The 24,393-nt window shown below is 42.2% G+C and overlaps 1 protein-coding gene across 1 annotated transcript in view; it reads left to right on the plus strand.

The window, feature by feature from the left end:
• CDH23 (cadherin related 23) overlaps positions 1-24,393 on the plus strand; it is a 406,157-nt gene that overhangs the window by 72,661 nt on the left and 309,103 nt on the right. Inside the window, exons 4-6 of the mRNA XM_083441382.1 lie at positions 15,572-15,714; positions 19,434-19,481; positions 20,952-21,044. Of these exons, the coding sequence (XP_083297508.1) occupies positions 15,572-15,714; positions 19,434-19,481; positions 20,952-21,044 (284 nt within the window). The remainder of the gene's footprint in view (positions 1-15,571; positions 15,715-19,433; positions 19,482-20,951; positions 21,045-24,393) is intronic.

Below are 24,393 nucleotides of genomic sequence, written 5' to 3' on the forward strand. Positions count from 1 at the left end.
ATCATGACAGGGGTTTGTGTTTCTACATGGGGCTCTGCCTCGAACATTACTGTCAGAACAGGTCAGTACTAGCAGAACTGCTGAGGACTAATTCCAAGAGCAACTCAAGCCTATATGATCAATCCTCAAAGCCTTCATGTATGGAAGGAAATAGGAGTGTACATGGCCAAACTTCATGATTGGCAGGCAGTATGAACCCCCCAGGTTTGTCCGGGCCCAGCATTGCTACAAGGTGTGACCAGAAAGTCCAGTGAATGGTCACAGAAATTGAACAGCAAGAAATATTCAGACATACAAGCATTCAAAGTAGGCCTCCTCTGATACAATTTACTGTTGACAACATTCATTGAACTGTTGGGAACTTCAGGAGAAGTCCTCTTTTTGTACTGCTTTCAGAAGCTTGGGTGTGTGAAATGTTGGGAAACCTGTGCCCTTTCAGTGCAGATTTCAGTTTTGGAAAAAGAAAGAAATCCGTTGGGGCCAGATTGGGAGAATATGGAGCGTGGGACAACTCAGTAACGATTTCACACGGAATATGCAATTCTTCTGACATCATTTGGATGGACAAACACTGAACCCGCATCAATAACTCACAAACTCTGTCAACATTTGCAGCTGTTCTTCTCATCGGCAGTCTGCCAGACTGAGGGTCATCTTCGAAGGTTTGCCGCCCTTCACGGAAACACTTAAACCACTCATACACTGTCTTTCAAGTTACAGCTTCGTCGCCATACACATTTATGAGCATTTCGTGGGTGTCTGATGCCGATTGTATGTTCAAATATTTCTTGCTGTCCGATTTCTGTGACCATTCACCAAACTTTCTGGTCACACCTTGTAGAAGCCTGGCTTTCTGCCTTTTCCTCATTACTGTATAGAACAGTACAGTACATTCTGCTTGTTGTAAGGGCAGGTTGCATTTGAAGCTACTGACCTCAGAGACCCTGACAAGGAAGACACACCTGAGGTTGCTTGTTTCCTCAGCCTGGCATTGTTGATATCAGACTGTGCCTTGTTTCAGCCACACACCCCTTTTCACACATTACTGGAGGCAGCCAGCTCCAGAATACAGGTCTGGCATGGTAATGATTCTGAATTTGTTTTGTAACAAGGTTTTGATGAAGGGAAGAATAAGGACCCCTTAATTTCATTATTAATGTTTAGTTGTTTTTCTATTTATTCATGCAACCCTAGTTAAGGAAATAGCCTACACTTCCTGTCCCTAATTTAGCAAAGCAAAAGGCTTTAATACAGCATTCAGTCTTTGTGTGGCTTGTGCAAGAGGTTATTCATCTCCTTTTAATGAATCACCAAATAATCACTAAATCAGCAACTTACATTCAGCAATCTCATGTGCTCGACAAATATTAATGAATTGAACTTCACAATACCTCATGGAGGGAGGACAATATTAATAGCATTATGTTTCAGATGAGAAAATAGAGATGCAACCACAAGGAAATCACAGAGTCATGTGAAGGCTTTGGCACACTTAGGAACAGTAATAAGTAATTATTCTGAGGCCTTAATCTGCATTGCAAATGGGTCTTGCTTTTACACTCAGTTTTGAATGCCATGGTTTGCCTTAAAGGATCATGGGAACTTTAATGTAGTCAAGCGCCGAGAATTTTGTTTGCAGGATTCCTTGGGAAGAGGGAATAGCTATTAAAACAATTTTAACCTGTAGTGTGGATATGCCCTAAGTCACTGCCCTCAATTCCCATTCTTTTCCTTCTTTAAATAGAAATTATCCGATAAGATTCTTTTTTAAAAAATGTATGTATTATTATTTAATGTGGCAACTTGAATGCTAAAGCTGGTTGAATGTCAAAGCCAGGCAGCTTCCAGCATTCCTAAGGGAACTTCATTGCTGCATCCCAGTGAAGTTTTCTCCTTTTTAGGTCAGGATGCCCTCTAGTAATGTACAGTTACCAGAGTTACATCACCATCTTTTTAAAGTGTTGAAAGTTGGGGCGATCTCCATTTGCTGCCCTGATCTTCTGCCGTCATTGCCATTTTGCTCTTGCTCTTCTTTATGGCGTTGCTTTGTACCTGGCTGTGAACCATGCAGAAAACATTTCCCCCAGCATTGTTGCAAGGCTTCCTTCTCCATATTTCACGATCTTTCCTCAATCCACTGAGAAAGTCAGTTGTGTTCCAAAAGTGCCTATGTCTTGTCCCTTCTTTAAATGGCCTTCCATAAATTTGTGAAAACCTTCCTGTTTGAGAAAGCTTTTCAGTTGTAGATTGTTTTACTCTATTTTATTTACTCAGTTAAATTGGGGGGGGGGGTGTTAATGGCTTTTTTTTTTCAGTCTTGAAAGTGTAGTTCAGCGGCTTTCTGAAGTCAAGAATACCAAGAACAAAAAACATCACAACAACTCTTTGTATATAAGATTTCTGCACATAGGAAAATCATCAAATTCAGCACGTTAGATGCAAGCAATGTTTGGAGCATTTGTCTCCAGTGAGTTGTAACCTTCCCTGATCTTTCTATCCCACGGATATAGGTATGGTGGTGAGGGTAGCTTCCATTTTTCACACCCAGCTCCACTCATGCCTTTCCCTGGGCTGAGAAATGGCCTCTGGCAATGGAGGGGCTTTATGTGTGTCACATGGTTTGACCTTGGGCTGGAATTCCACAGGGTTTCCCTAGCTTTGATAAGCAAACCGCGCTATGCATTTTTAGCCATTTCATCTTTGCACTTCATGATTCCGCCTCCACCTTTTTGATTGCCTGCAGGGAAGAGAGAGAGAGAGAAAGAGGTTTTCTCTTTGACAGCAATGAAATCAAAGTACCTGCTGTCTTTTGTTTGCCTTTTGCTGCTTCTCTTCTTTTGTAAATCTCTTTATTGAAAGCTTCATTTGTTTGAAAAGCATATGCAAAACTTTGTGATTCTTCAGTCCTACGCAGTCGCAATAGCCACATTTCCATTGCAGGGGTTTGTTTGGGTAGCTGTCTCACAAAATACGCTTTTAATGTGTCATTTTGCCGTGTTTTCATGTAAAAAAATACATCAGTGCAATATATTTTGGTAACACGTATTATACAATACAAGTATATCTAGTTTAGGATTGGCATCAGCTCCCCTAGGCATGTATGCTTGTGGCTACAGCTCCTGGTACACACAACATATTGAAAATAAATTTGAAAATAGAACTGTCAAAAGCATAATGCTTTCCTGGAAATCTATATTGCAACTCACTTTTGGAATACTGTGGTACAAGTGAAGGTGTAAACAGCAGACATTTCTCCCTTTAACTTGTTCTGCCATTCCATGCTTTCTTCATCTGGGCAGCCTAATTTAGAATGAAAAACAAAGCTTTTTTTGTTGCTGCTGCTGTTTTACAATTGGGAGTCAGAATCCTTGCTTATCCACTATGATGTTGTTTAGTCGCTTAGTTGTGTCCGACTCTTCGTGACCCCATGGACCAGAGCACGCCAGGCACTCCTGTCTTACACTGCCTCCCGCAGTTTGGTCAAACTCATGCTGGTAGCTTTGAGAACACTATCCAACCATCTCGTCCTCTGTCATCCCCTTCTCCTTGTGCCCTCCATCTTTCCCAACATCAGGGTCTTTTCCAGGGAGTCTTCTCTTCTCATGAGGTGGCCAAAGTTTTGGAGCCTCAGCTTCAGGATCTGTCCTTCCAGTGAGCACTCAGGGCTGATTTCCTTCAGAATGGATAGGTTTGATCTTCTTGCAGTCCATGGGACTCTCAAGAGTCTCCTCCAGCACCATAATTCAAAACTTATCCACTATAGAGGTCTACCATTCAGTCATGGTTTATGTTCTGCTCAATCCTGCTCTACACTATCCAGTGCTGACTTCATTCTTGGCCTTTCCCAGCATTGTAAACAAACAACAACTCTCCCTGGGTGGTTTCTTTAAGTAACCCTCCCCGCACCCCATAAACCCTGTCTTCAGGGGCCTCTATTGTTTATCTACCTATCCTGAGCTCCTAGCTATGGGCCTATTGTGGTGGTGCTGCTCCTTTCCACAGATGCTTTGTTGTCTTGCATGGTATCTGGCCCTTTTTTTTATTTTTGCTCTCTTCTGTTTCTGAGCAGAAGAATCACACAAAGTGATGATGGAAGAGAGACCCCATGTGTACTTACAGCAAAAGTCTTGCCCGAGGCTTACATCCTATATAGTTAGGTACTGCACTAGGTTCTTTGTCATACTGCTCAAGGTTTCCATGCGATCAGGATGTGAACTGTGTTTGATACACCTCTGCCTTCATAGCCCCAGGACACTAGTGGATGGAAGCAGCTACCTCGATTCACAAAACCAATGTCCTATCACAGTGGTCTCATTGTGGCAAAGTTCCCTCGTAGTTCTTCCATAGTTGTGTGATCTCATAAATGCACTCTTTTTAGTGAAACTGAGAACACCTGGGGGAAATGGAACATTAATACTCAGTAATTAAATCACACAGGATCATATTTATTGGACAAATTGTAGGCAAATACAGCCTTTTGGTGACGCTTCATTCCAAATCTGATTATATCCATCCACACTTATCTGAATGTTTTGTTGGCCTTATTCCTATAACTGTTTAGAAGATATTGAAATTGGACAAATTTTAATGAGTTGACTCATCAAAAGCTCATGGCATAATTGTATCTTGTGTCTTGTCCTGAATTTTAAGATCTCGGCAACTGGGATATTGGAAATCAGATGCAAACACCTTTTTATTGCCGTGAAGAATATGTTTCTGCCTTTGGGGGAAGAGAAGGAACAAAAAACGAAAGCCTGTGGTTTCTGACGCAAATAAGAAATAGACAACATTCTCATCTTAAAGTTACAAAAAGTACACTTTCAAATGAATTATTTCAGGAGAAGTCACTTGCAATTATGTTTGAGTGCTGTGCTGGTTTCTTTTTAATGCTAAAAAAAATGATGATTTCTGGCAGTGGGTAATTGTTGATGAATGGATAAAAAGTGATAGAATTACAGGTTTGGTGACAGCTGATGGTGGTGTAGACTTGGCATCCTTTTATTATCCACAGGTGTTCTGTTTTCTGAGCCTTAGGATGCTCTGTTTTTACTATAATTGTTCCAAAAGATTGTCTACACTTAACCCCATCTCCATTGTGCACAGATTCCACAGTAGAGGACTCTTTCAGAACTTGAGATATGTATTAGATAGCAACACCCATGTTTCCTATAGCGCCTTATTGCTGCTGTTAGGGAAAGGGTAGCTAACCTATGGTCCTCCAGTGTGATCCTGCAAGTTGATGGTTTTGCCAGGGATCGCCCTTCGGCAAAGATGGGGAGCAGACTATCTTGGTTTTGCACAATCATTTCTCCATCCCCTCATTGGAAGGAGAAGTGAGCCCCTGAGATCTTGCATTGATACAACACAGCTCTTCCCTGGTCCTACAGTATCAAAGCCAGAAAATTCAAATAGTCACAGCATTTCTCTGCTTGGTAGTTCTCTAATTCCCAGGGAGGGAGGAATCCAATGTCTGAACAAAGTGTTAATACAAAGTGTTCAGTTTCTGTTAATTGATTCTCATGGAAACTTACAGATTCTGGCTTCACACAATTAACTCAAGGCAGTGTCAATTTACTCTTGGCAGAAAGCCAAGGTCTGCTTGACCTAGAAACTACTTACTCTGATTGGTTAACGACCAGCACTCAACTCTGTTATCTAGGAATGCTAGCACAGTTTGGTGGTAGGTGTGTTAGGAGTAGAAGTGCTGTGTATGGTTGAGAGAGAGAGAGAAAGAAAGGATTTATTTTGCTTTGTTTTTGTATGCAGAAACTCTGCTGGTTTCTTTTCCCTTTTAATAAATCCTGTAAATAGTTATTCTGAGTCTAGCTGACTAGTCATTCCACCTCAACTAGCTTCTTCGCTGTGCAGGAAAACTCTGCTACGTTTGGGCTAAAGCCATTAGAGCTATGCCTGACACTTCAAAGTTCCATGAGGTTATGGGTATTGTGCTGCCAGCCTGAGTTGTGGTGGTGTCAGCATCAACGGTGTTGGTTCCAGTAGTTCCAGAAGTTCCTGTTGGTGCAGCAGATGGACATTGGCTGGTTCCTGACTGTTGTGAGCTGGTGACGCAGTGGACACAAGGACAACAGATGCAGCGTGTGAATGCTGGTTGCTGTGGTTCCTGTTTTCTCTCTCGGTGGTCGTGAGTAGCTGGTTCCGGGTTCAAGGGACATCGCTCTCAAGATGGCCTCACAACCAGTTCAGATGGCTTTTGAGCGTCTGAATGACTCCAATTACTTGCTGTGGTCGGAACGCATGCAGGCAGTGCTGCAGAGGGATCGTCTCTGGCAAGTGGTGAGTAAGTTTCCTGCGAAGCCTGATGATGAAGACCTCGATAAAGATCAAAGAGCAAGGGCCACAATTGTCTTGGGGCTGGAAGATTCCCAGTTGCCGTATGTGAGGGGAATCAAGACAGCTAGAGGTGTGTGGCAAGCACTTAAAGAACTCCATGTGCGTGAGACAGCGGTTTCCAAGCTGTTCATTCGCAAGGCATTGTACAAGGCAATGTTACAGCCTGGGGTTGCAATGCAGGAACACCTACACAGTTTACAGTTAAAGTTTGTTGCGCTACAGGAAAGAGACTGTGCGTTAGACCAGCAGGAGAAGGTGGCTATTATTTTGAGTTCTCTCCCGGAAAGCTGGGATAATTTAGTTTTGTCTCTAGAAGGTTTACAGGAGCGTGATTTATCAGTCAGCTATGTTACTGGGCGTTTGATTGAAGAATGCCAGAAGAGGCAAGAAAGGTCGTTTGCTGCAGAGGCTTCTACAGGCGGGCGGTTTGGAAGGAGTTCTCATGCCGTGCCAGAGGTGATGCAAAAGCAGCGTACCGGTGAGGAGTCAGCGTTTGCTGTTAGGCGTTGTTTCCGATGTGGGTCTTCAGCGCATCTAAAACGACAATGTCCGGAGTTGGTCAAGTCTCAGTGGCCGGTGCAGGAGCAGAGACGAGATCAGCAGCAGCAGCAGCAGCGTAAGAAGAAATTCTTCAAACGAAAACAGTCGGCTCAGCTGGTGACCGCAGAGGTCAAGATTGCTGATGAGAAACAAGCTGTCTGGGTGGTCGATTCGGGAGCGTCTCGGCACATCGTAAATTCAGATGAATTGTTTGTTTCCAAGAACTCAGCACAGCGCAGCCAGGTGACTCTAGCAGACGGAAGTACTTCCGAAGTGATTTCGGGGGGTGCAGTTTTTGTTCCTTGTCTTCGTGAATGCCTGCAAAATGTGCTTTGTGTACCTTCATTAAGGAGCAATCTGATGTCTGTAGATTGTTTGCTAAAAGCTGGGTTTAAAGTGTATTTTGAAGGAGACAGTTGCATTATTAAGAAGGCTGGTGAGATTTTAGGCACTGCTAAGTCAGAGGGAGGCTTGTTTTGGCTTAAAGCAGGATCTCAAGTTGCAGCAGTAGTCAGTAAATCTCAGCCTGCAGTGAATAACAAAGCTATACATGACAACTGTGTGCACTTATTGCATAGGAAATTGGGGCATGCTGGCTGGAAAAGTGTACTAAAAATGTCTGAATTGGCTGATGGGGGTGATTTAAAGAGCTGTAACAAGTACCTTGATTGTAATGTTTGTAAAAAGGTTAAAACCCACAGAGTCTCTTACCCCAGAAGTGACAGAGTTAGTGAGTCACCACTACAGCTGGTTCACATGGACGTAATTGGTCCATTTCCTGTAAGCAGGGGTGGATCGCGTTTTTCATTAACAATTGTGGATGACGCCACACGTTACTCTTGGGTTTTCCCCATGAAGAATAAGGGTGACGTGTTCACTAAGTTTAAAGGCTGGGTGGCATCTGTGGAAAGATTTCTGTCCACTAAACTCAAAAGGATTCAGACGGACAGAGGTGGCGAATTTATGTCAAATGCTTTTAGAGATTGGTTACAAAAGCGTGGCATTGAGCATAGAAAAACGAACGCTTTTTCCCCAGAGGAGAATGGCGTTGCAGAGCGAAAACATAGATCTTTACAAGATATGATGTTTGCCATGCTTGAGGATGCTGATTTGCCCATGTCTTATTGGGGGGAGAGCATGCTCACCGCGTGTTATCTCCAAAATAGGCTCTTTCATCAAACAATAGGTACAACTCCGTACTTTAAATTGTTTCACAAAAAAACCAAAATTGACCATTTGCATGTGTTTGGATCAAAAGCCTGGGTATTAATTCCAAAACAAATGAGAAAGAAGGGAGATCCTAAGACCAAACAGTTAGTGTTTGTGGGTTACCAGGAGCTGGGAAAAGGTTTCCGCTTTGCTGAAGGGACAAATGGCATTGTGATCTCCAGGAATGCCAGTTTTTGTGAACATAGTGGCTGGGAGAGACTACATGCCAATACTGAGGTTTGGTTCGAACCTTCTCAGGAGCTTCATGACTCTGAAGGTAAACTTAGAGAATCAGAGTCTGAGGGGGAGGAAAGTTCAGATAAGAGCTCTCAAGAAAGTGGAATTAGCCACAGACCAGTTGCTAAGCAACAAAAGAGAGGTCATAGTTCTGAGGAGGAAAGTGGCTCAGAAGAAAAATTTTCTCCCAGAAGATCTAAAAGACAAAACAAAGGAGTGCCTCCGGTGCGTTTTTCTCCGGATACTGCAAATGTGTTTAGTGTAGCTACAGAGCCCAAGAGTTTCCAGGAGGTGTTAAAGTTACCAAAAGAGGAGGCAGAGCTCTGGAAACAGGCAATGGAGGAAGAGATGTCCTCTCTGAATGAGCACAAGGTCTTTACACCAGTAGCAGCGCCTGAGGGGGCAAAGATTGTAGGCTGCAGGTGGGTGTACAAACTTAAACCTCTGGTGACAGGAAGGTACAAATACAAAGCTCGTTTAGTGGCTCAAGGATACTCTCAGAGGCCTGGAAAAGATTATGACGAGATTTTTTCCCCTACTGCTAAGGCGGAAAGTGTAAGGCTGATTCTGACGCTTGGAGCAAAGAGAAAACTCCTGTTAAACCATTTTGATATCCAGACTGCATATTTACATGCATCAATATCAGAAGACCTGTATCTAGCCGAACCGCCTGGTTATGAGACAGGTTCCAATAGAGTGTTGAAATTAAACAAAGCTCTATATGGTCTCAAACAGGCTGCAAGATCTTGGAACAAATGTTTCCATGAGGCCTTAGTGTCATTTGGTTTCAAGCAAAGTACAGCTGACAATTGTGTTTATGTACGTGGTACAGGCAGTGATCAAGAGTTTTGTCTGATTTATGTAGATGATGTATTGTATGCTTGCAAAACTGATAAACAAACTAAAAGGTTTGCCAAGCAATTGTCCAGTAAGTTCAAAATGAAAGACTTAGGCCCGGTTAGGACATATCTAGGGTTGGAAGTGTGCTGGGCCCAAGATGGCAGCTGCCTAATTAGTCAGCAAAACAAAGTTAAACAACTACTGACTACATACAGGATGCAGGATTGCAAAGGGGCAGTGGTGCCTATGGATCCAGGTTTCATAAAAACACTTCATATAGATGAGAGTCCTGAATTTGAACATCCTGATGTATATCATTCTGTAATTGGAAGTTTATTGTATCTAGCACAGTGGTCCAGACCTGATATTAGCTATGCAGTAGGCATATTAAGTAGATTGGTCTCAAAACCCACACTAAATGCCTGGAAAGGGGTAAAACAAGTTCTGAGATACCTCAAACAGACAATTGGCTATATGTTACAGTTAAATTCTTCAGAGGATGAAATGTTGGTTTGCTATTGTGATAGTGACTGGGGAAATTTGCCAGATAGAAAATCTGTCACAGGACTAGTCATAATGGTCGGTGGAGCTTTAATCAGCTGGCGGTCACGCAAGCAAGACATTGTAAGTGTGTCATCAACGGAATCCGAGTACGCCGCATTGAGTGAATTGTGCAACGAGGTGATTTATTTCAAGCATTTGTTAGCAGATTTAAATGTAAATTGTGGAGAACCAGTACAAGTTTACATTGATAATCAGGCTTGTATAACCTTAAGTAAAACAGAGGGTTTCAAATCACGTTCCAAACATATCTCTGTAAAATACCAAAATGTACGTTGCTGTGTACAGGACAATATAATCACATGTACTTATGTATCAAGTGAAGAAAATGTAGATGTATTAACTAAACCATTGGCAAAGATAAAGAACAAGCAAATGTGCAAGAGTTTAGGTTTGCTGGAAAAATAATCTCCTACATAGGTGTTATTTGATGTTAATTGTCCAGCAGAATCTGTGAGGGGGTGTTCAGTTTCTGTTAATTGATTCTCATGGAAACTTACAGATTCTGGCTTCACACAATTAACTCAAGGCAGTGTCAATTTACTCTTGGCAGAAAGCCAAGGTCTGCTTGACCTAGAAACTACTTACTCTGATTGGTTAACGACCAGCACTCAACTCTGTTATCTAGGAATGCTAGCACAGTTTGGTGGTAGGTGTGTTAGGAGTAGAAGTGCTGTGTATGGTTGAGAGAGAGAGAGAAAGAAAGGATTTATTTTGCTTTGTTTTTGTATGCAGAAACTCTGCTGGTTTCTTTTCCCTTTTAATAAATCCTGTAAATAGTTATTCTGAGTCTAGCTGACTAGTCATTCCACCTCAACTAGCTTCTTCGCTGTGCAGGAAAACTCTGCTACGTTTGGGCTAAAGCCATTAGAGCTATGCCTGACACTTCAAAGTTCCATGATTTCTGTGACTTGAGCTGCACTGCATAATTCTTCCTCCTGGATTCAAGTTATAATTAAGCACAGTATAATTGAGTCTGGTGATTTAATGCTGAAAACAGTGGGCTGCTTCTGATACTTGGTACAGCTATACTTGGTAAAAGAGTGGAACTGCAGCCACCCACCTTGCCCAGTGTGAGTGCTCTAGGCCCACCAAAAATCCAAGCATGGGTATTGCATTTTCAGAGTACCTGTGTGAGAAAAACCTAATATGTGCAGTCTAGGCATGAAGTGTGCAGCAGACTTAAGAACACACATTTAGAAGGTTCTGTTGTTAAGATGGAATGGGATAAATTTAGATGACAGTCCACATTGACTGTGTTTGGAAGCAGTGCCAAGCCATAGTTTACACAGTGTACACAAACTTGTCCTTCCCCACCATGCCTACCTTCACCTCTGTGGTCACAAGGAGGGGACTGGAAACATCGGTTTCCTGCCTTTTTATATTACACTAGAACTGGGATGAACTGCAGTTAGTTTTCACTATGGTTTGTCTGAACAAACCAGGATCGAAAACTGCAGTTTGAAGTTGGATTCTTTGGAATACCGTAGTTAAAACCATTCACACCTTTGTCCCTGCTTGGCCATAGTGTTCATTTGAGGTTAGTTGAAAACAGAAGGAAATGCTTCCCATTGCCTCATGGTGACACTAAGGGAAGGAGAAGGGAGAGGGGACTCCCCAAATTTCAGACTCACTCATGTAGCACTAAAACTGTCATTTTAATGTATAGCTAATATGCCATGAGTGTGGAATCCCAGACCTTTCCCCCATTTTTGTAGCATCCTACTCTTGCAACCTCATGCTGCTTTCCAATATTTGTTTTTAAGAGTGACGAGATTTTTTCCCCTACTGCTAAGGCGGAAAGTGTAAGGCTGATTCTGACGCTTGGAGCAAAGAGAAAACTCCTGTTAAACCATTTTGATATCCAGACTGCATATTTACATGCATCAATATCAGAAGACCTGTATCTAGCCGAACCGCCTGGTTATGAGACAGGTTCCAATAGAGTGTTGAAATTAAACAAAGCTCTATATGGTCTCAAACAGGCTGCAAGATCTTGGAACAAATGTTTCCATGAGGCCTTAGTGTCATTTGGTTTCAAGCAAAGTACAGCTGACAATTGTGTTTATGTACGTGGTACAGGCAGTGATCAAGAGTTTTGTCTGATTTATGTAGATGATGTATTGTATGCTTGCAAAACTGATAAACAAACTAAAAGGTTTGCCAAGCAATTGTCCAGTAAGTTCAAAATGAAAGACTTAGGCCCGGTTAGGACATATCTAGGGTTGGAAGTGTGCTGGGCCCAAGATGGCAGCTGCCTAATTAGTCAGCAAAACAAAGTTAAACAACTACTGACTACATACAGGATGCAGGATTGCAAAGGGGCAGTGGTGCCTATGGATCCAGGTTTCATAAAAACACTTCATATAGATGAGAGTCCTGAATTTGAACATCCTGATGTATATCATTCTGTAATTGGAAGTTTATTGTATCTAGCACAGTGGTCCAGACCTGATATTAGCTATGCAGTAGGCATATTAAGTAGATTGGTCTCAAAACCCACACTAAATGCCTGGAAAGGGGTAAAACAAGTTCTGAGATACCTCAAACAGACAATTGGCTATATGTTACAGTTAAATTCTTCAGAGGATGAAATGTTGGTTTGCTATTGTGATAGTGACTGGGGAAATTTGCCAGATAGAAAATCTGTCACAGGACTAGTCATAATGGTCGGTGGAGCTTTAATCAGCTGGCGGTCACGCAAGCAAGACATTGTAAGTGTGTCATCAACGGAATCCGAGTACGCCGCATTGAGTGAATTGTGCAACGAGGTGATTTATTTCAAGCATTTGTTAGCAGATTTAAATGTAAATTGTGGAGAACCAGTACAAGTTTACATTGATAATCAGGCTTGTATAACCTTAAGTAAAACAGAGGGTTTCAAATCACGTTCCAAACATATCTCTGTAAAATACCAAAATGTACGTTGCTGTGTACAGGACAATATAATCACATGTACTTATGTATCAAGTGAAGAAAATGTAGATGTATTAACTAAACCATTGGCAAAGATAAAGAACAAGCAAATGTGCAAGAGTTTAGGTTTGCTGGAAAAATAATCTCCTACATAGGTGTTATTTGATGTTAATTGTCCAGCAGAATCTGTGAGGGGGTGTTCAGTTTCTGTTAATTGATTCTCATGGAAACTTACAGATTCTGGCTTCACACAATTAACTCAAGGCAGTGTCAATTTACTCTTGGCAGAAAGCCAAGGTCTGCTTGACCTAGAAACTACTTACTCTGATTGGTTAACGACCAGCACTCAACTCTGTTATCTAGGAATGCTAGCACAGTTTGGTGGTAGGTGTGTTAGGAGTAGAAGTGCTGTGTATGGTTGAGAGAGAGAGAGAAAGAAAGGATTTATTTTGCTTTGTTTTTGTATGCAGAAACTCTGCTGGTTTCTTTTCCCTTTTAATAAATCCTGTAAATAGTTATTCTGAGTCTAGCTGACTAGTCATTCCACCTCAACTAGCTTCTTCGCTGTGCAGGAAAACTCTGCTACGTTTGGGCTAAAGCCATTAGAGCTATGCCTGACACTTCAAAGTTCCATGATTTCTGTGACTTGAGCTGCACTGCATAATTCTTCCTCCTGGATTCAAGTTATAATTAAGCACAGTATAATTGAGTCTGGTGATTTAATGCTGAAAACAGTGGGCTGCTTCTGATACTTGGTACAGCTATACTTGGTAAAAGAGTGGAACTGCAGCCACCCACCTTGCCCAGTGTGAGTGCTCTAGGCCCACCAAAAATCCAAGCATGGGTATTGCATTTTCAGAGTACCTGTGTGAGAAAAACCTAATATGTGCAGTCTAGGCATGAAGTGTGCAGCAGACTTAAGAACACACATTTAGAAGGTTCTGTTGTTAAGATGGAATGGGATAAATTTAGATGACAGTCCACATTGACTGTGTTTGGAAGCAGTGCCAAGCCATAGTTTACACAGTGTACACAAACTTGTCCTTCCCCACCATGCCTACCTTCACCTCTGTGGTCACAAGGAGGGGACTGGAAACATCGGTTTCCTGCCTTTTTATATTACACTAGAACTGGGATGAACTGCAGTTAGTTTTCACTATGGTTTGTCTGAACAAACCAGGATCGAAAACTGCAGTTTGAAGTTGGATTCTTTGGAATACCGTAGTTAAAACCATTCACACCTTTGTCCCTGCTTGGCCATAGTGTTCATTTGAGGTTAGTTGAAAACAGAAGGAAATGCTTCCCATTGCCTCATGGTGACACTAAGGGAAGGAGAAGGGAGAGGGGACTCCCCAAATTTCAGACTCACTCATGTAGCACTAAAACTGTCATTTTAATGTATAGCTAATATGCCATGAGTGTGGAATCCCAGACCTTTCCCCCATTTTTGTAGCATCCTACTCTTGCAACCTCATGCTGCTTTCCAATATTTGTTTTTAAGTGTGGTCCTGAAAACCATATGCATATATGCATTCTTGGTTGTGATACAGCCCCTCCCAAAAGATGCCTGAACATAATTTCCACCCAAAACTTCATTTTTTATGAAAATACAGGTCCCAGTGAGTGGAGTGTGCAAATGCTACTGAATTGGAGGAGGGGTTTGTATTGGTCTGAGGCCGATGCTATCTCTGTGTTCTGTTGCCGAAAGTCTTGCATGCCCATATATATTTTTTTACTCAAGAAGATGCATGTATGCCTTTCAACTTCCCTGAGATTGACTCAGCTGGAGGGTCTGCCTCAGTTCTGAGCTAATTTAGCTTTCCCATGTGTAGCAATTCCTTTCTGTCAAAAAAGTGCAGTTTCTTCACAAAGTGCCGACTCAGCAGAGCAAGGTTAACTTCACGAAAGGAAACAGTTTTTTAAAAAAAATTAGGAGTTTGCCACGGAGAAAGCCCAAATTGCTTGAAAAATCTTTCATAGAGTAGGAAACAACAATGTTAGAAGCTGGATAGCGAGTTTTCAAAATCCAGCAATTGCTTTACTGGGGTGGGGCAAACTAGATGATTAGCCAAGGGCAAGAAAAAAGATGCCCAGCGGCATTTTCAAGTCTAGCAAATTTATGATGACAAGAGCTTATTTTCATAGATACTGGAGGTAAAAGAGTGACAGCGAGGTACAGTAGAAGAGCGGGGGGGACATCTGTTTTATAGTTCAGGATTAAAGGCTGCTTCATATATTACATTGGCAGTAAACCTGGATTTTCAGTTTGAAAGAGACTTGTAGCAAATCTTTGTGCTTTCATGAGTGTGCCTAAATACTACATTTGCAAGCACATGTTGATTGCATTCACAGGTACACATAAGGACAGAATTTGTGAAACAGTGCTTGTGAAGCTGTCCCATTAGAGATTGCTTACTTACAAGACTCACCTCCTGCTCAGGTGCTTTTGTAGCACAGGGCTTCAGAAGGGGAGCTTAACAGTACCAGAATCCCTTGATTGGTGCCTTAAGGCTATTGTTGGGTGAAAATAAGCTGAGAAACAGTGTCTCATGGCACCCTTGTAAAATTCAGTCTTCCCCCAGCTCAGAGACGATGGCTGAAGACTACCAAAAGTCTTATGGTCACAATTTTTTCCAAGGAAAATGCAAACTCCAGGTGGGGGTGGTTATAAAGCTGATCACCGATGGAAAAGCAGTGTGGGGGAAGGACTGCAAAAACCGCACACTGGAAAATGGTTAATTACTAGGGATGGGGTGAAAATTTGAATTGAGGGGTGCTCAATAATGCTAGTACCCTGTTCAAAGTTCCCATGAACAGAATCTGAGGCAGGCACAGCCCACCTTGAGCAGGCTCTCTGACTACAGATTCTCTCACCACACCTTTCTCACCGGCTTTTGTTTCTCTTGTGTCCTTGTAGGTTCATCGGTGACACAGCTGCTTGCCCGTGATCTAGACAATGACCCTCTTGTGTTTGGAGTTGTTGGAGAGGAAGCAAGTCGATTCTTTGCTGTGGAAAGCATGACTGGAGTTGTGTGGCTTAGGCAACCGTTAGATAGAGAGGTAACGAGTAAATATTACTGTGTATCAAGACTGCAGCATGTTTGTATTCAGTGATGGAAAGGGAGAATATATGTCACACACACACACACACACACACACACACATGCCTTCAGATGCCTTCTAAACATCAGATAGTTTTTTATTTGCTTGATATCTAATGGGAGGGCATTCTGCAGGGCGGGCGCCACTACCGAGAAGGCCCTCTGCCTGGTTCCCTGTAACCTCACTTTTCTCAGTGAGGGAACCGCCAGAAGACCCTCAGAGGTGGATCTCAGTGTCTGGACTGAATGATGGGGGTGGACATGCTCCTTCAGGTATACTGGGCCAAAGCCGTTTAGGGCTTTAAAGGTCAGCACCAACAATTTGAATTGTGCTCAGAAACGTACTGGGAGCCCACGTAGCTGCTTTAGGACCGGTGTTATATGGTATTATAATCCTACCATTTATTAATTTCTAGGGTTTGGGGGTTCCCCCTTAAATTTATAACTCACCAGTCCTCCTGAGAAGGATGCATGAATGTGTTAGGGAAAGAGCCTCCGAAGGACAGGGAGAAAGGAGGGAAATTCAGAAACTGGATATGAACAAACTGCCTCCTTGCCCACTTGCAGTTGGCGAAGGGGGTGGGTCCATTTTCAAGGCAGGTAGCTCTTCCCTGTTGGATCCTGGCAGGTGGGCAGGGGCGCCAGGCCACAATGGCATCCACCTGAAAGATGCTGGAACTGTGCTCCTGTGCGTTCTGGCTGAAAAAAAGACCTGACGATAGCAATATTGAGGTAGCAATACTAGGAAGTGTCCTTATATGTTGCTGCTGCTGGCTGTTTTTTTCCTCCGTACAACCATTTCTCAAAGTTTTGTATCCTAAGGTCATGGTCTCAGGTTGCAAAGACAACCAGCACAGCAAAGCCATGAGAATCAGAGGCACAGATATGGCAGTCTTATACTGAGTTAAGGAGGGGAGAATTGGTTAGGGAGAGCATAATTGAGGTGGGTGTCTGTTCAGGGTGCGTCCGTTCTGCATGCAGTCATTTGAGCTGGGGTGCCTGCATATTTGAGCAACCTGGCTTTAAATATTTGCTCAGTCCTTAGAGGATTATTACTTAATTGGCTCTTTGCTGTTTCTCTCCTTATTTAATCGCCATGCCTCATGGTTGCCAACAGAGCAGAAGCTACATAATTTCTGTGCAGTATTTGAAAGAGGAAATCAAGCCACTTCTAGGAAGGAATGCCATTGCTCCTCATTCTTAATATTTTAAAATTACCCACCATGTACTCAAAAGCACCTTCAGGGGAAAATGGCAGTCCTTTTTTTCGATGAAGGGTTCAGGTAGGTGGAATTAACAAATCATGCATATTAAGAAATAGCTGAAATAGCTAGGAGGAGAAAATAAAAACTTCCCACATTGGAATAGTGCATTCCAAGTGTCTAACCTTTTTTTGGGAGAGAATTATGCAGGGTATAGAAAATAGTTGAATAATTTGAGAGGGGCAGAATACCGTATTTTTCGCTCCATAAGGCGTACCTGACCATAAGGACCACCTAGTTTTTAGAGGGGGAAATCAAGAAAAATATTATTCCCCCCTCCCAGCCCCAAAGAGCAAAGAACCCAAGACAGTGAGCGGGATCCATCCCACTGGCTGTCTTGGCTTCTGCCATAGCCGCGCGCAGCCTCTCCCAGCTGGAGAGATTGCGCACGGCTAAAGAGGAAGCTAGGAGAGCGAGCGGGATGGATCCCACTGGCTGTCTTGGCTTCCTATTTAGCCGCGCGCAGCCTCTCCAGCCGGAGAGGCTATGGCAATTCCCCCACTTCCCTCAAAAGCCCACAGGAGCCGCGCACCCTTTAAGGAGCTTGTGTATGGCTCTTGGGGTCTTTTCCTGCCTGCTTCCCTCCTGCATTCGCTCCATAAGATGCACACACATTTCCCCTTACTTTTTAGGAGGGAAAAAGTGCATCTTATGGAACGAAAAATACGGTAGATTGCAGAAATGAACGGGATCCCCAATACAACATAAATGGGGGGGGGGATGCGCTAGCTAGAAAAGCAAGGTGTATGCTGTAGGATAGAGTTTTGCCTGAAGTCTACTCTGTCCGCTTGACTAATCTCTATCCTTGCCTGTCATTTTCATGTTCCACAACATTCTCCCTTTAGGTATCTTTCACCACTTTCACCCCTTCTTTGTTACACTGTGCAGAGGGATGGGGAAAGAAAGGTGTGTGTGGGAGAGAAATAATGGAAAGAATGACAGTGTCTCTTCCCTGAGACAAATGGATGACGTCTCCTTTATCCTTGGCATTTGGCTTTCACAGGCTGGCTGCAGGCATTGCCTTGAGGCAGAAGCTAAATTCCATGTAGGCCCTTCTCAGATCGCATTAGCCAAGTGTTCATGGGAGGACAGCACGTGTTTTGGTAAACTGTCCTAACACCCCTCCCCCCCAAATAAACAGTTATTGTGGCAAAAAAAGAGGGGTGCAGGTCTTGGCAGTTTAGATTCAAGTTACCGACTGACACAAAGCCTGAGTTAGAAATCTAGTAGTTCACATACAGCAATTCCAGACTCTTATTAAATTAATTCCATTCAAATGAGCTATTAGTCCTACATACTGTATAGGACTAAGTTGAGTCAAGCCGCTGACTGTTGTTACAAGAATGAGCTGCAGGCTCATATACTTCTCCCTCATCTTTGCGTGAGCAGAGGGAATGAGAAGCTTTTTCTTATTTGGGGGAAACTGTGGTTTGCTGTTTTGTTAGAATGTGGTAAACCATGGTTTGTCACATATGAAACATGAACACAAGAAGAATCAGACCAAAGCTCCATCAAGTCCAACATTTTCTCACAATGACCAAACAGATCCCAAGTCAGCCTGCATGTGGGGCATGAGCCACGAGTTCACAAAGTGGAAGCTTTGCTCCCCTTCTAGCAAAGGAGGGACAAGAGGAGGAGGAATATGAGCCTAAGGGTCACATATTTTGTTCTTACAAACGAGCATTTGTCATTACATCTGAATTCAGCCACTGATTAAACTGAGGTATACTGAACCACTTGGTGAAATCGGAGAAATGCTAGCAAATTTTCTGGGTCATGTCATCCTTTTGATACAGCTTCGAGTAAATGGGGCACACTGATTTTGCCACCATATTTTCCTATTAATATTCAAGCTCAGTAAATTTGTATGTAATTTCTCTCCCAGAGTGGCTAGGGAAACCCAGTCAGGTGGATGGGGTATAATAATAATAATTCTTATTCTTCTTATTGTATGCTGGAACATTCCTGGATGAAACATGCATGCTCTTCTATTTCTTTTTCCACAGCTCTCAGTGCAAACACTAGTACTAATATGAACTGTTATATAAAATATGGTGGGCGGAGTCTGCAGTTAAGAAAGTTGAGTCGCTCTCATCTGTGCACTCTCTGGTTTTCATTGATATCTTGTCCAACCCTTGGATTAGAATGCTCTGCTACCAGTGAAGGATGCAAGTCAAGTTCCATCAAGACTTGCCTGCCATTAGGTCACTCACTCCAACCCCCTCCATATTCTTGGAAGACTATATATGAGTATTGCAGTTTTGTGGTGATTTTCTTTACAGTTATTCCCGGGGTGTTTCTTCAACTTCTTCCAGGTCGCAAAAGCATGTAATTATATTCGGCTCAAATCCAAAGCCTTCTATCAACAGATTACCATTGTGGCATCTCTAATTACATCTTTTTCTTCTCATTCCAGACTAAGTCAGAATTCACAGTTGAATTTTCTGTCAGCGACAGCCAAGGGGTAAGTGTGACATTTGTTCCATGATATAAAATTGAGAGAAGCATAGAGCTGATTTCGATAGTGTGCTCTGTAGGGAGGAGATTAAAGCTGCCGCAGTCCCTCCCTGTTCCTGAAGGAGCCCTCCTTAGGGATATAGGAGCACTCTATGCTTGTAGCAAGGGAAGTATACAGCAGTGTATGAAATGGCGTGGAAAAATACCCATCTGTTCCCTCATCTTTTTACATAAAAGTGTGTAAACTTCAGAGAACAGAATAACACCGGTATCTGAATAGACATTTGGGATTGTTTATTTTCTGTTACATAGGAGTACACTTTTTTTCTCTCCACAGGAATGTTGTTTCCCAAATGTGTAAGTGTGAAGGCAGAACTGACAGATTTGAAGACCTCAGGGAGACCATTTTTGTGGCCAGTTCTGAAAAGGCTTATTTTTATTTTATTTTATTTATTACATTTGTATACTTCCCTTCATCCGAAGATCTCAGAGCTGTTCACAGCATAAAAATACAAAATAAAAACACAAAATACATAATAAAAAACAAGCACAAAGCAAAACAATAACCCACCCACAATGCTTGTAGAGAAGCAGCTAGAAAAATGGTTGAAACAGAAGTGTCTCATTATGCTACAGAAAATTGTAAATGTTCAGCGTTCTGGTAATATGTAAATAGTCAGATGTGAGACTTATATTCCTTTATTCGTGCTGTTCTGACTCACAATTTTGACTATTCACTTGTTAAAGAGAGAGCTGTTTTCTGATAGCATAGCTACAGGAAAAATGGATAAAGTATTTCCTTCCATCAGGGATATTTTCAATTAATGAAATAAGGAACACCCTTCAAAGCAAGCATTTTGGGTTGTTACGATGCTTAGTCTAATCTTTGTTTTTGTTTTTAAAAGCATTATCCGTTGTTCATAATTTAGATTGGACTCATTGATCAGGCATTTATCTTACTGTATTTAATTTTATATGATACTTTTGTTATTCTGTTGTTGTTTTACTTGGGTTCTTCAAATTAAATGGGGTAGAATCAAAACCGCCTCCTTCAAACAGGGATACATGTGTGCAGCAAGCTCAGGAGCAAAGAGGGATACAAATAGTGGAAGGTTGCATAGATTGTCCAATTCCCCACCCCAAATTCACAACCCCAATCCTGAGTTCCTGCCCTCTGAGCTCAAATCATAGCCGTCTCCACAAAAATTATTTCAGCCATAAATTATGGCCCATCTCAAATTGACCACTGAAAGGATCTTGAATTGAAGAAGAAATGGGCTTAGAATGAACACCCATTTCCCCATTGAAACCCAAATCCTCCTCTGCAGTGAAGGGCTATAGGGTTTACTTTATGGGTTCTAACTTGCTAATAACAGCAATATCTGAAACGCCTTACAGTTCTGCATATCATATGACAATAGGGAAAAATGCCACCATTATGAATAACTAAAATCTGTTCTAATCATTTGGCTTGCAGGTGATCAAGGGGTCTGTGAATATCCAAGTGGGAGATGTGAACGACAATGCACCAAGGTTTCACAATCAGCCATATAGTGTCCGTATCCCAGAGGTAGGAACTTTATTTTCTCTTTTGCTTGGAAGAGCTTCCATTCCTAAGGGGGGAAAAACGATTGTTCCAGTTGATTGGAATTGGGTTGTTTCTCCAGTTGCTCTGAAGTAAGGGTGGTTTCTTCTCTTCATGTGGGTAGAGAAAAGTATGTTCAGTGTTGTGGGGACCATTTGTACATAAAAACCTTGTATTGCTTCTCTCATTACGCCATGTTCCTTTCAATGCCATCCGCTGCAATAGTTAGTATTTATTGCCATTGAGCAGTTCTGGAGACCACCCTTTCTGTGTGGGTAATGCTATTTTGGTTACATAAGCATCTGCAGAGATAGAGGGAATGATAACTCTCTTCTGAGAAATACACTTTGATAAGTGTTCTGAAACTTTTGTGCTAGATATCCCCTACCCCAACCCAATAACTATAGTTCACATGATTCCATAAAACGTGGGAATAATTGTCAAACCAAAGTGTATAGGGAAAACATGCTTGAGATTCAGAGGGGGCAGATCTTAGTCTCAGTACTGTTTTTGAAAGGATGGAAGCAAGATGGTGTATGTGTCAGTCATGTGGCACTTGGCTGGAAGAAGATTTCTGACAGGTTGCTGTTTGTGTTGGTGCAGATGAAAACTAGTAGACGTATTCCCCACAGAGTTCTCCTAGAACATGTTGCTGTGTGAGAGACAGTTGTCCAAGGCTACCTTTGCAGTCCTAAAAAGTGCTGCTGCCAAATAGGCTGAACCTATTCTTTTGTAAATGACTGAATATGTATCAAGCCAGTTCTATATGGTTCTCCCTTAATTCAGGGGTTATGTATATATCTGGGAAACATCCCATTTTGAGAAAGTTGGGAGGGAGGCATTTCACAGAGGAAATGTAAGTAAAAAAATATAGCCATAGCCAGGTTTATTAGGGAGTGAGGAAAAACATGGTACCACAGGAACGTCACCAGGACCTGACCACACAATGTTCAGTGCATCTGCAGTCATGTACCAAGCAATTTTATATTGCATTCACTTCCCTTTTCAGATTTTTCCCTAGATCAGAAAAATCTTACTTTACAGTGGAAAAAGTGCAGGTTGCAAGTTGAACGGGAAGTATATAATGTGGTGAACAGCCTAAATATTGAGATACCTCTAGCTTCAAATACATATTAAACTCCCATGTGGATGAGTTCTTAGTTTCCCGTTTCTGTGCATGCATATTCTGCAGAATTAAGCATCTTTGCACAGTCCTCTGATGTTGATTTCTGCAACCCTTTCCTTGCTTGAGGCATTCTGAGCATTCTGCTTGCCATGCCCTTTAGTTAGTCTTTGCCTGGCCAGTAAGTTTTGATTTGAATTCTTCAGCAACCAATTACATGTGAATAAACAGTCATACCGATTAGTATCCACCTTCATTCAACGTATCTTTTTCATTTGTGGCTTGGTGTTCATTTCTGATCCATCCAGATGGCTTGGCTATTTTCTCTTTGAGTGTCAAACTGAAAAAGCTTTTTATTTGGTATGTAAAAGTTTAGATGTAGGTGTTGAAACATGACATTGTGACATGGATCACTTCCCCAAGATGCATTTTTTATCCACAAAAAAGGAAAATTAAATATACTTATGAGAACTTGAAATAATTGAAAACTTTCTAAGCTATTTCCTGTTACTATGAGATTCATCAGTTTACAAGCTAATCACCATTTCTGATGGATTGCATTCACTCATCACCATAGTACTCTTGTACAGAGCTTCCTCGCCTGAGTTTGTTTCTTCGGGAAGCTTTGGATATTTCATGGAAACATTTGGACAGGAGGTAGGGGTGGGCAAAGATCAAATCATTATGTAATGCATGAAGTGGCAGAGAGATGAGCACTCTTATCAAACATTGACAGCAAATTGCAAGTTACCTGTGCATCCTCTTTCCTTCCCCAGCCACCCTTCTCTGTGATTTCTGAAACTACACTAAATTAAAATGAGGTTTTTTTTATGTCGACCACGGGGTAAACTAGATTAAAAGAAACAGTATTCTTGAACCCAACCAAACTTAATTGAGCAATTTTTGCAAAATGCCCAAATGAATAGATTCAATTTGAAACTGTTGCTTGTCACACTGATTCTCGCCAGGCAGTTCAAAAAGTCAATGATGCAATCAAATATTTGTAATAGAAGCATTACAAAGGTTAGAGTACTTTATCTCAGCTTATCTTTGAGAAATTCTTCAAGACTTACAAAAGATTATCCAGCACTAACTTTCTGCTGTCATAGCTGTCAACCGTCCCTTATCTGGCGGGAAACTCCCTTATCCCAGTGCCGTGTCCCACTGCTGTCCCTTATTGATGATGTCCCTTAAATTTCCTGGGTTTCATGCTCGCCCGGCTCGGGAGGGAAGCAGCGGCTCGGGATCCTCCGCCACGAGAGAGAGCACGCGCACGAGCTGCCACATCTCCATCTCTCCCTTTTCCCCCTCAGGGGCACATCGTTAGGAGACGGGTGGCGGCGGGCGGGCAGGCAGCCCCTCTCTTGCGAGACTTCCGCCACGCTGCCAGGGGAAGCCGGAGGTGGCGGCTGAGGAGACGGCCTGAGGTTTGATCGTATGTCCCAGGTCCCTCTCCCATTTTACTGTAATTTCTTTGATATCTTCCTCCTTTTTCAACCAAATTATAAACTTTCCCCATTCTTTATTAAAGAGGTCCTCTTCCTGGTTTCTAATTCTGCCTGTAAGCTTTGCCATCTCAACATCGTTCATCAGTTTTGTCTGCCACTCTTCTTTGGTGGGAGTTGTAGACCCTTAGGATCATCTAGTCCAATCCCCTGCAAAACATAGTCAGTCGTAGCCAAAGCAGTATGGCTCCGTCAGAGGTGGATTTCTGTATAAGCTTAGCAAAATCCCTTATTTTGGCTGCTGATCCCTTTTTTTCGAGGCTAGCTATGTCTGCTGTACTGATACAGTTGAGAAGAATTCGAAAAGACACCTTGCTAATGCATTTTGGATCTTTTAAATGTAACTGAGCTTTCACATAAACTTCACAAACACATTAGAATGTAAAGACATTAAGGGCCAAACAAGGTGTGACATCAGGACATCTTTGTGATTGGATCTCTCAAGGTTTTTATGGTAAATACAATCATGGGGCACTTAGATTATGGCTGGAACACCTCAAGAGGCAGGTTATAATGCTCCCCCTGCTGCTTTCATGAACTAAACTGCCTCCATGCACCCCACCTGCTAAGTGCCCCACAGGAGAAAATTTGGCATGTGCTGTAGCACCAAGATGAATTGCTCCCCTTGACTGCAATTTACCACTTTGAACTAAAGAGAAGAGGTCTGGTTATAGATCAAGTCTGGTATGGCCTAGAATCAACTTTT

The sequence above is a fragment of the Podarcis tiliguerta genome, assembly GCF_965153285.1.
Source record: "Podarcis tiliguerta genome assembly, chromosome: 5".
Taxonomy (NCBI): domain Eukaryota; kingdom Metazoa; phylum Chordata; class Lepidosauria; order Squamata; family Lacertidae; genus Podarcis; species Podarcis tiliguerta.